Source organism: Microtus oregoni, unplaced genomic scaffold, assembly GCF_018167655.1.
Source record: "Microtus oregoni isolate MIOR12 unplaced genomic scaffold, Mior012 000010F_ref0000083, whole genome shotgun sequence".
Lineage (NCBI taxonomy): Eukaryota > Metazoa > Chordata > Mammalia > Rodentia > Cricetidae > Microtus > Microtus oregoni.
The window spans coordinates 52,027,875-52,040,039 of record NW_024543069.1 but is presented as its reverse complement, the minus strand read 5'-3'; the positions used below and the strand labels follow the sequence as shown (position 1 = coordinate 52,040,039).

Below are 12,165 nucleotides of genomic sequence, written 5' to 3'. Positions count from 1 at the left end.
AGGTGGCAGAGACAAGTTATTGCTATGTAGCCTAGGTTAGCCGTGAACTCAGAAACTTCCAGCCTCAACCTTATCAGTGCTGGGATTACAAGTGCATGATACCATGTTAAGCTTAATTACATATTATAATTATCAAAATAATATTGAAAGATGTCCTTATTATCTGAGAAAGAGTTAATACTCCATACAAGAGTTTCATGTGTTCACCCAAGAATCTTGTCTAAACTCTAAAGATAAGAACAAGGAAATTCTTCCAAATGCTTTTTTTAAAAAATGTCTTCATTGGTCAAGGTTGTCAAGGTTAGAAACTCTCAGAGCAAAGGCTTACTTTGTTGCTTTTCCCTGAAGAAAACTAAAAAGGAAAAGTTGTTTTAGATTTAAACCGATACAAACTCAGAATGGCTCCAATAAAATGGCCCCTAAACCTCTGCTGTAGCAAAGAGAGCAGGACTTTGCCTTTGCTCCTTGTCAGTAAAATAAGGATGCTAAAAAGATGCTGATGAATGATGGTTGGGGTTAACTGTGATAGTGTATGTAAGGGAATTGGCATCTGGTAAAGGACTATGCAGTGAGAACTCACCTTCACGTGCTACAAATAGAGATTTGCAGCTGGCACTGTCAGGGAGGAGCTGATTGGTATCAACATGTATTATGTAGTAGAATCAAGTAGAGACAGTAGTAAGCTTTAGGGGTGAAGCCTCTGAATTTATGTTGATGTCTCCTACTTCAAGAAATGGAACAGTTTTTTTCTAGGCACTTTATCTCAGGTTTAAAAACCTCTAATTGATCACTAAAAATAAATTTACACATTATAAGAAAGAAAGAAATCTTCTTTAATTCTGGCAGTCTAAGGTATTTTTTGAAGTTATTATTATCATTATTATTATTGGTCTTAAAACTTTGCCACCAAGCGTGATGACCTGAGCTGGAATTCTGGGAACCACAAGGTAGAAGGGGAGAACTGACTCACCTAGGCTGTTGTGAGTGTCCGAGTTTTCCTGGTGAACAGTTGGGAAGAGGCTTGATTTTCCTAGGGATCCAGATGATTTGAGGACAGTGGTGATCTCACGACAGTGCTCTGACAATAGACTAAGTGCACTTTGCCTGGTGACAACTCCGTGTCTCTGGGTAATATTTTGGCCCACCATCCATTCAGTGTCACTGCCCCCACCCCACCCTGCCAATCCATTTACCTCGAAGCAAAGGACAGCAGATATCAAGAATATTCAGGAACTCAGAATTTGTTATTCCTTGGTGGGTAGAGTTCAATGTAGCCTCCTGTAGCCAATTCAAAGTTTATAAAATGGCTTGTCCTACGTGGAGAGCAGGAAGAATAGCTGTGAGAACTCATGTTATCTCGAGATGGGTGGTGTCAGACTGTGGTATTTCACAGGATAAATGAGTCTCCTCAAATTAAATGTTTAACACTTCACATAACAATAAGGTTTTGTCCTTTGGAGCTTCAGGCTCCCGGGATTTCATGGCGATGCTCATCTCTAAGCACATGCTAAGATATTGCTTCATTGTTTGTTCTCTGACATTATCACCATCAGAGGAATGCCATGGAAAATGGAAGAGAAAGTTTCTCCTGAGTTAGCAGAATCTTTCTAAAGATTCTCCTTATTAAATTTAATTCATTGAACTGCCAGAATATCTTTAGATTTCTCACTACATAGTGTACTGAGAGAAAAAAAATTGAATTAGGTTGTACTTGTTGGATTTATTATTTTTTTCCTATGATACTGGAGTTAAACTAAGGGATTGGATTCTGTAATTAAAAATAATGTTGATTGATAGATTGTGTGCATGCAGAAATGCAGTGTGTGGAGATCAGGGCACAATTGTGTGCAGTTGTCCCCCCCCCCCCCCTTCCACCACGTGGGTTCTAAGACTTTGTAGAAAGTGTTCTTACCTACTAAGGTGTCTCCAGTCCAGAATGGAGCAAAGTCAGCAAAGTACCTTGTACATGCTATAGAAAAATTTGTCTTCATTAGTTTCAGACAAAGGTAGCATTTTTCTAAATGAATATGTAAGTGTGTGAGGCTGGAATGACTATCTGCTCCAGTGAAACAGCTTGATAAAATTCCACATGGCATCCAAATGAACTTGTTAAGTTTTCAGGTTTTTAACCTACAAAATCTGTCTTTGATCAATTTATATGGTTCATTTACAAAACCAGGAGAGTACATATCACTGGGTGTTAGATATACAGACATTACATAAGAGGGACCAGAAAATATACTGCTATTTTTAAATCATATCATGACAGACAGTAATTTAGCATAGTCAATAATGGTTATTTTGAGAGCTTGTGGCAGGAATGGCTGTGGTGTGGAACTGGGCTTACCAAGTGGAAGAGGTTAAAAGAGGAAGAAGAAGCTTTCTCATGAGCTGAGCATGGGTGTTCATGCACGGGCAAGGATAAGAAGGGATGGGTCATTTCAGCAAGAGCTCACTGGAACGATGTATTGGAAAGGAGTGAATCAGACGTTTGCATTTCCATTTTTTGATATATCTTAAATGCACATAACTCTTAGCCAACTACCAGTTAATTTTCATTAGAAAGAAAATTATAGCAAAATGGTTTGAGTGTAGAAAATCTCAAATACTCATACTCCTGACAATATTTGCATGTTTGCTTTCTTATTCCTTATTATCCTTAAGTTATCTTGCCAAATTTTAGAATAGTCTACATGTATTCTTTGACATTTCAAAAAGCATTCGGGTTAAGACTTTGGAAGGTTCTTATTTGTCTTCGTGATTTGCATATTTTACTTTGCTGCATTCTTTAGTTAGGCATGGGTATTATTGGCCAGAGGCAAGGTAAGAGAGTGTCGTGTGGATCAGGAATTATATGTCATTGCAGAGGAATTTCACTCATAACTTCGGCTGAATTAACTCTCAAATTTACAACAGCAAGCTATAACTGAAAAAAAAAGATGAGGGAGAACTACTTATACACATATATGGGAATATACATAACATACATATGCAAGTAAATATATATTCAAGGGGATTTACTTTTTGCACTTAAGGATCTCTCTCTACTTATTGAAGGATTCCTAATTGCTTTGGTGATTGATGAATTTTAGCAGTTGTACTGCTGCCATCTTGTGGATTACCAGGCATTAGTCAGTCTTCGGCTTGACAGATTTTCCTCAATCTCAAATGCCTGTGACTTTAATCGATTTTGTATAAGAACATTCAAATTTTAATATATTATGTTCATATTGTATTGAATATAGAATCTTATTTTCCCTGGCACTACATGTTTTTCTATAAAACACTCTCAAATTATAAATTAGGTATTTATTACTCTACTTTAAAAATTGAACTTGGTGTGATATATGTTAGTCCACTTTTTCCTAATTCCAGAAAATATCAATTCATGTGTGATGCATAAATTGTGGACTGTCTTTTATCTCTTTTATTGAACCAGCTGGTTTGGCGAGCATCTCTTGTCTTGATTTCAATATGTTGGCCATAATCATTTGTTCTAAGAAGACTGGCAATGTCATTCAAAACTCATCTTTTTTGTAGTTTGTCATGATTCTCCATGATTCTAAGCTCAGTGCCTCAAATTTCAACACAGATGTTGGCTCTGTGTGATTTAGTTTTCCTTTCCCATTCCAAATCTACCCATGCCCTCCCTGCCAACTGCCCCATTTCCTTACTGACTTTCTTCCATTATCTTTAGAATGATCACAGGAAGTTGTCTGCCAATTTGTACAACTTATTGTGACTCATTTACCCATACTTAACATTTCTTTTTTTTTTTTTGGTTTTTCAAGACATACTTAACATTTCTTAAAAGCCTTCTCTCCACAGCAGGAAGTACACAGCTTACATGTTCTTTTTGAGCAGTATAACTCAAACAGCTAATTATTTTTAAAAGTTTTGTTATTTTGTCAATTAAAATCACTAATTATTTTAGTTGATTACTGGTTAAATGTCTGTCTTATCTAATGGCCCATAAATACAGAATAGGAAGATGTATAATCATTCTCTTTCATTGTTCTGTCTTCAATTGCTTAATAAAACTCTTGGAATGCTATGGATATTTCATTATGTCACTTGAATGAGCTGAGATAAAACTTAAGTCTTTTCAACTGTACTGTCTTGCAATCTTCCACTTCCCTCTGTGTTTCTTCTTATTCATAAGCTTCCCATTATACTAGGAATATCTGTCAGTGTAAGCGAGTTCTCTAAGGACTAGCTTCTCCATAGTGGATCACACCAGCACAAGCACCCAGCTGGCTTGCTTATTGTTCAGTCACCCTCCTTCCCAAATCAGGCAATCTGCTATATTTTCCAGTGATGATATGATTTTATTAGGATGAATTTTAGAGGTACATGTAGTTTAATATACCCAGAAAGTTAAAAGAAATATTAGAATCTGCAAAGTCTCCAAACAAACAAAAAAGTCAGGACAAACAAAAAAAGAACAGTGAGCACTTTGAATAAGGTGTGCTGTGATCTTCACTAATACAGATGCTGTTGGACATAATTGGCTATGTATTTGACTGCAAGCATTGTCTCTTCACAGGTTGGGCGGATCTGGGACTCAGGAAGGAGAAAGCCATAGGTTCCTGTATCCCGGAGTTCAAAAGTGAAAGAATATTTTATTCCTTGATCATAAGCCCAGTCATCAGAGCCCCCGGCAGCAAGATCTGAAATGAGAAAATACGGAAAAAGAAATCAGCAGCTTGTCTCTCTAACCACAAATTCTTCACTGTGAAAAATATTATAGCTAGACTAACTATTCAATATAAAAATGAAGTATTTCAAAAAATCAATCAAGTTTTGCCCTAGAATTATTTTATGAGAATGATCTCAGAAAGGACTTTTTAGTGAGATGAAAGTCTCAGTGCACTTATATGTGGTGGGGGAGCACACTAGGAACAGTTCACTAAAGAATGGATGTCTTCCAAGGAAGCATAAGCACCTTTGAGTGGAAAGAGGACAGCTCACCAAGTTTCTAGAAACCTAAGAATTATGCAACTTGGCAACATGAGGGTTAAGAGTGCCCCTCTTCTCTTTTACTACTGGAGATTGAACCTGGGTTTTGCTCATGTTAGGCAAGGCCTTTAACACCAAGGCATGCTACCCCTACTCTCTAGGTTTGCAATTTTTATCTTTGGTGTCTAACAACTGGCCTGGCATAATTATTCATTCAGTTGATTCATTACATTATAATTTTGTTGTCACTAATATGCTTGTTTATTATTGTTCATTGATTTAAATCAAGAAATGAACATCTCCCACTGAGCTGCAAACCACGTGCTCATCTCTAGAGATACTGGGACATGAAGAGATATTGTCCCTGTCCCTTATTGGCTTGCTGACAGTGGCAAGATAAACATAATTTAACTCATCTGAATAAACCCATGGTTTAAAACACTGGTGAACAAGTAAGTCATCTCTGTTAGAACCACCTTAAGAAGACACCTTACAAAATCAGGCCACAGAAGGTGCTACTGCACTGTTAGCCTAACAAACGCAGCAGCTAAGGCTGGGGTCTCCTCAGTTGCAGTGGAGATCCTTTGATGACACTGGACTGTTGAGTCTTTTTCCAATCCTTTCAGAATGTGGGCAAAAAGAAATCAATGGAGGGGAGAGGAAGGTAGAGACCAAAACCCAAAATTGGTTCTGAGGACTGTGCCTTTTAAGGTAATCTTGAACTCTGCAGTGACCATAATGCTGAGGTCTAGTTCAAACCTTTTCTTTCTGTTTTGGTGTGTGTGTGTGTGTGTGTGTGTGTGTGTGTGCTCACGCGCATGCTCGCGTGAACACGTGCATGTTGCATTGTGTAGAAGACGGTCCGGAATCCCTTGGAACTAGAGTTTTAGGAGGTTGTGACTCAACCATGTGGGTAGTGGGAATTGAACCAGGGTTCTTTGTAAAAGCAGTGTCGTTCTCATAGTGTGGTCCCCTCCTTTCTTCTTCCCTTTAAGACCTCTTCCCTACCCTCATCTCCTGGGCCCTTCTCTAGTTTCCTGTCATTCATATACACTGGCTCTGGAACAAATACACACATATGTAAAGCCAAGATCTCCAATGAGTAAGAACATGTAGTCTTTGCTTTTCTAGTCTGAGTGACTCTACTCCATGTAACATTTTCCAGTTCCACCCATTTTTTTCTTATAATTGTACGATTTCATTTTTCTTTATGGCTAAATAAAAATCCACTGTAGTATCTACTTGCCTTGTTGTGTATGTGTATGTGTGTGTCTTGTTTACACACATGGAGAAATTGGATTCCTCTGAAGAGTGGCTTATTCCTCAAGAAACCCTCTTTCCTACCCACTCTTTTAATGGAGAAATTACTTACTACTGTGTTTTCATCCTGCAAGGATCCTTCAGCTAGGCATCTGAGTCACCACCTTGGACACAATATCCTCAGCGCGCAGGACACTTGGTCTGGGTGTGTTCTTACTTTGCAATATTGAGGTCATCTCTCTTAGCACCTGTGTCTTTCTGTGCTTCACTATGGTGGCTTCTTTGAAGATTGCCTTTGTCTCCTGCTCCCTCTTTTCTTCCTGCTTTCCTACTTTGTATCCTTCCTTCCTTTTTGTTTTAGTACCGACTGAGATCTTGGCACACAGGGGATGCCCAAGAGACGCATATGGAAATGTGGTTTGGAAGGAATATTTATTTCTCTATCTATCTACTGAGTAGAAGAATACATATTTAATTTATAAGTCACTGTGTGGCAAAGTTATATGTTTTCAATGGCGAGGAAAGAAATGCAGTGTGAAGCATTTGTTCCTTCCTAGACATATGATTTCCTTGCATAGTTCTGAACCAAGGACTCACAGATTGTTGTTGCTCCTGGGCCATACGTGTACTTGGTGCCATACAGAGAGGCGAGTTCCTTGGCTGCACCTTTCACCAGGGCATTCTGCAAAAGAATCATCAGGAAGTGAAAAAATGAAAGCAACCATGCCAAACAAGCACACACCCTGTACACTTGAAAAAAACGAAGATATTTATGACACATTTGGGGGTTAATATTTTATGCTTTTACAATGTCTATTTCAAGTTTTCCAGTTTAGCAATGCTGAAATTTACAAGGAAATCTTGAGAAAGGATGTCTTCCCCAGTGCAAAGCAAAGGCCGGGAAGGCTTTATGCTATGACAAAGGTTGTTGATGTCATTGCACAGGAACAATACTCGAAAAGACAAACAAAGCAACCATGACTTGACCATGTGATAGGTAAAGCTCAGACACTGAGTCATTACAAGATGGTATGATTTAGGGCCGGAGTACTAGCAGTTGAGCACACAATGATTGCATAGAAAATGTAACTGTCTTTTGAAGTCCTTTCCTGTCTGAGACAGACATTGGCTTCTAAGGGCTGTTCTTTTATTGTTATCACTATTAAAGGAGCATTTAGTGTGTGCCTCAGCCTCTCCTGCGCCTGTCCTCAACTGCTCCCTCATATGGACATTTATCTCCTCACAACCATTTTACAGTTACCTCATCATCAGTCTTCAGTTGCTCTAACTTCCTCTTCTGGCAACAAGACTCACTGTGAACTCACCTCAGAGGTCTGTCTCAAGTCTCATCTCATCTCTTTCTGAGGTAGAATTTCCTAATTGGGCCCCTGTACCCCTCAACTTCTCTTTATTGCTGACTTTAGGTATTCTTCTTCCTTCATTGGATGCCCTTCACCCTCTTGGCTTAAACAGAGTTTTTAAATCATTTCTCAGATGTACTTTCATGTTATCTTTGTGAATTTTTCTCCCTCACTCTCTTTAAGAGCAATGGTCTCTATTTTGCAGTAATTCTTGTCTATCAGAGCTCCTTCAGCCTGCTGAAATTAGTTGTTTGAGCATCTATTATTTATATTATTTCTCTGGAGGATTTGTAGTTAGTCTTTAAATTTTTTTTTTTTGCTCTGTGTGTTCTCTATATATAGGCCAGTTGATATTGAACTTAAGATTCTTATGCCTTGGCTAGGGTATTCATTTCTATCCTCAGCAGGCCACTCAGTACAGGTTGGTTGAGTGAGTCCTGTACTGGGCTCGGGGACATTATAAATAAGCCATATCTGGGTGGGTCACATTGTACCAAGCTTTTCAAGATGGATTGTGATCTCCTGAGCAAGCAGAGACTAAAGAGGGTATGGGACTGGGCAGTGATATCATGTATTTATGGCTGATTGTCATATTTAGATGCTGACATTTATTACAAAGGGAGAAACCTAGACTCTTTTTCTAACTCATTTAAAACCAAAAGACAGAAAAAAAGATAGAATAATATTAATTAGCTAAAATATTGTGTGTTAAATTCCAATTATCTTAACAAAATTCCCTACAACCAGTATAGGTCTTTTCTTTTGACAAATTTAAATAATTTCACCACAAGTACTCATTTGTATTCCCAATATCATCAGTCCACATTACAATACCATAGAATTTCCCAGCATAATTGAATGCTGTGTGGAACAGCACACTCAATCTGAATGTTCCAGATGGATATCTAGCCCCTGCTGAGAACTGTGGTGGAAGTGTGCTTCTAGCATTTGCCACAGTGTGTGTCTGTGTGTGTCTGTGTATTTCATTTAAAAATCACTGTGTGTGTATACACACACACACACACACATAAAAGTATATATATATATATATATATATATATATATATATATATATGTTTGTTTATATATGGGACTATAACCCATATATAAACCAAAGAACAAAAAAACAATGCAGAAGACCATAGAGTCTACAACTCAAAACTCTAATTAACGACACTTTCATTGAAATCTGCCATTTGAGGAACAGGGTTTGAAACAATGACTAATGCGTTCATAGTACATTAACCTTATGCTTCATAAAGAGTTCTTCCTAACAGCTAGAAGCAAAATGAAGAGGGACTAAAAGAACATGCCCAAGGGTATGTAGCCAATTGTAGCCAGCTTGAGCTATGGCATTCTTTCAATTTAGTCCGAAAGAAGTGTTTTTGAAGCTGATTTACTGATTGCCAAGAACAGGAGGAGTTTAATATACATCAGCATAGATAAAGCCAAACATGGCCTTTATTAATCCTTAGCTTTGAGTTTCCTACTATATTTTATGCAGGTTTTCTTAATGTAAGAGCATCTAGACAAAAAGACAGAGTCTAAAATGTCATATGTAACTCAAAGCCTGAGAGAAAAAAGTACTACACTAGTCACTGGTCCCTAGGTTATTGGGGCCTACTGGGATGAACAGCACACAGAGTTCTTCTCGAACGACCTGTGCTCCAGAGACCTTAGGCTAAAAACATCTCTGCACATGACATTTACACCAAGTCCTTGCACACTGCTAGAGTTGGGCTAATTTTCCAGAGCCAATTATTGCAATATAGGAAAACAAGATATTATAACCAAGTCTGAGATATGAAATAATTCTAGAAAATTTAACTTGACCAGAATTTAACTGCCCTTGTCGATAAACACATGTGATAAAGGGAACCTCAAATTATCTCTAACTTTGGTTTCCTTCCTCCTGTCCTGTGATCATCTCAACTTATACCATGGGGCCAATAGGAAATGTTACTTTTATAATTTTGCTGCATAACGAAGTCTTTAGCTTCAAGCAGTCACCAAGGAGAAAGCACTGGACCTGGTAAATTCCTGGTTCTGAGGAACAATAGCAGTGAAGAGAGGAGTCAGGAAACAACTGGTGTAGGCCAGCTGGGCTGCTGCCTCCCCCAGATCCCGGGAGCAATGTGGACTAGAGGAATGCTACCATTGACACGAAGCAACTTTTCCATTCTCTTGACCTGCATGCCTATTCCTTACTCTTTGACGGTCAAGGAAAACACAAAGTGTGAGTCAGTAGAATTTGCAGTCTGCAGAGTTTTTCTTTTGATAAAAATGGTGTTTCTCCCAAGTACATTTTAAAAATAAACATTGCATAACACAGGAAAGGGGTAACCTTTGGCAACTAAAATTCGTGGAACATCATATTTTATTTTTGAGGAAGATATAAGATCCTGTGAAAGCCAAGATCCTTTGGCCAGAAATGCGACTCTGCTCTTACCTTAGTGTAGAGAAGTTTCTCAATCTCTGCTCTCCTGGTATTTGGCTGGATCACTGTGTGTTTATGTGGGGGGAAGGTAGGTCTCCTCAGACACTGTTGCATGTTTATTAGCATTCTCTGTCCTCTACCAGAATATGTCAGTAAGCTCACATAGTATGCCAACCAAAATATCACACAAACAATACCAAATGTCTTCTCTGGGTATGAGTGCGTAGAAAATTAGTACAAAGTGAGGTCAAAGATACGGTTATGGCAGATGAGAATTTAGGAGAAAAGTTAAAAAGGAAGATACAGGTTTTGAAGGTGTCTCTGCTGATGATGTTTCAGATATATGCCTCTAGCACCTTGGTTCCCCATAATACCATCTTGCCATCAAGATTAATAGATTTAGCAATCATATAGACTCCCAATTAAATGTAAATTTCAAATAAACTAGGGACATTGCTCTAGTATGAGGATTTGAGACACTATTAAAGTAAAAATAAGTGACTTTATGGAAAACTAAAATAAATGGGGAGTCATGTAACAGACCTGGCTAGTATTTACCACATCTCTAGCTTCATGGCTTACTGTGATATAAGCTCCTATTTTGACATCCAGGATATTCCCCAAGATGTTCAACTTTACTACCCACCTTTTTCTACCAAGAACACTCCTTAACTCTGTTTTTCATCCTGACTTTTGATGGTTATATTCTATGTTTTCAATGCTCCATTCCTTCCCTGCCCATCTGAATCATGTCCAAGCCTTAAATCTCAGAATAAATATCACATCACCCTCTCTCTCCTCCTCCTGCTTTTCTGGATAAGGTTTTTCTATTTAGCCTTGGCTGTCCTAGTACTCCCTATGTAGATCAGGCTGGCTTTGAATTCACAGAAATCAACATGGCTCCACTGCCTTCATGCTGAGAGTAAAGGCATGCACCACTGCTACATCTACTTTCTTATTGAATATGCACTGGCTTTGTGGGCGCCTAGGTAGTTTGGATGCTCACTTTACTAGACCTGGGTGGAGGTGGGTGGTCCTTGGACTTCCCACAGGGCAGGGAACCCTGATTGCTCTTTGGGATGATGAGGGAGGGGGACTTGACCAGGGGAGGGGGAGGGAAATGGGAGGCGGTGGTGAGGAGGAGGCAGAAATCTTTAATAAATAATTAATAAATTAAAAAAATAAAAGTAAAAAAAAAGAATATGTAACACTTGTTACCATTTCCCTCTCATAAATCCGTGCAACTGTGCACTTCTGGTTATGTACTGTACAGTTTCCTGCCTCTGAATTTCAGTAAAATCCTAGGCAGGGGTCTTAATTTATGAAACTTAGTATGCACTCAGTACAGTTTCTGTTAAGTCATGTACTATTGTCCCAGGAGGAGAGTTTTATCAAGCCAGGAAGTCCCCTGAACTTTGTAATGGTATATCATCAACAAGCTTCTCTGTTAAAAGACATTATATGGTTTCATCTAAAACTTTTTGTGTAGTTTTTTTTATTTGTGTTTGAAATGAGAGATTCTGAGAAAATACTTTAAATAGATACTTTATGCCCCAGCCTCTATTCTCTTTAGCAGCCCATTGACTGTGGGGTTATGCCCTTGCTAATCTAGCCATTAGGCAGGCACATAGTATCAGCTGTGATGGGCATGTGCATAGCACTGTCTTTGCCTATCTTCTAATTAACATTCATTACTTTTTAATCTTTACATTTGTGTATAAATGTGACTTTACATTTCATTCACATCCTTGTGTAAGGTGTCAGACATCCTTGTGTAAAGTGTCAAGATTCCTTTTTTTGAGGCAAATTAAATTGGAATTAACAATGTGTACTAACACACTCAGCTTGACAGGATTCAATTTTTGTAGCTCACTAATTAAAGTTTTATGAAGAAGCAGTGAGTGACATCCCATTGAATTGGAAGGTATTTTTAATCTGTGGTTACATTGAACAGTTTTTCAGAGTTTTGTCTTTTTTTTTCTGGTTATTGTCATCTTTCTTCTCTTGGATAATGAATATATATTCATCAAAAGAATGGTCCAGGATCTAAGATTTTACTCTGAGAAGTAAGTGCTATCAGTCAATCTAAGTTAATACTTTGTAATACACAAGGTCAGAGGTAATCACAGGTCGAATGCAAAACATTTT

General features: G+C 38.2%; 1 protein-coding gene across 1 annotated transcript in view; it reads right to left on the bottom strand.

Annotated features, from left to right (window-relative positions):
- Positions 1-4,482: 4,482 nt before the first annotated feature.
- Cpb1 (carboxypeptidase B1) overlaps positions 4,483-12,165 on the bottom strand; it is a 30,731-nt gene continuing 23,048 nt past the window's right edge. Inside the window, exons 10-11 of the mRNA XM_041659500.1 lie at positions 6,817-6,901; positions 4,483-4,670 (exon numbers count right to left, since the gene is read on the bottom strand). Coding sequence (XP_041515434.1) covers positions 4,483-4,670; positions 6,817-6,901 — 273 coding nt within the window. The remainder of the gene's footprint in view (positions 4,671-6,816; positions 6,902-12,165) is intronic.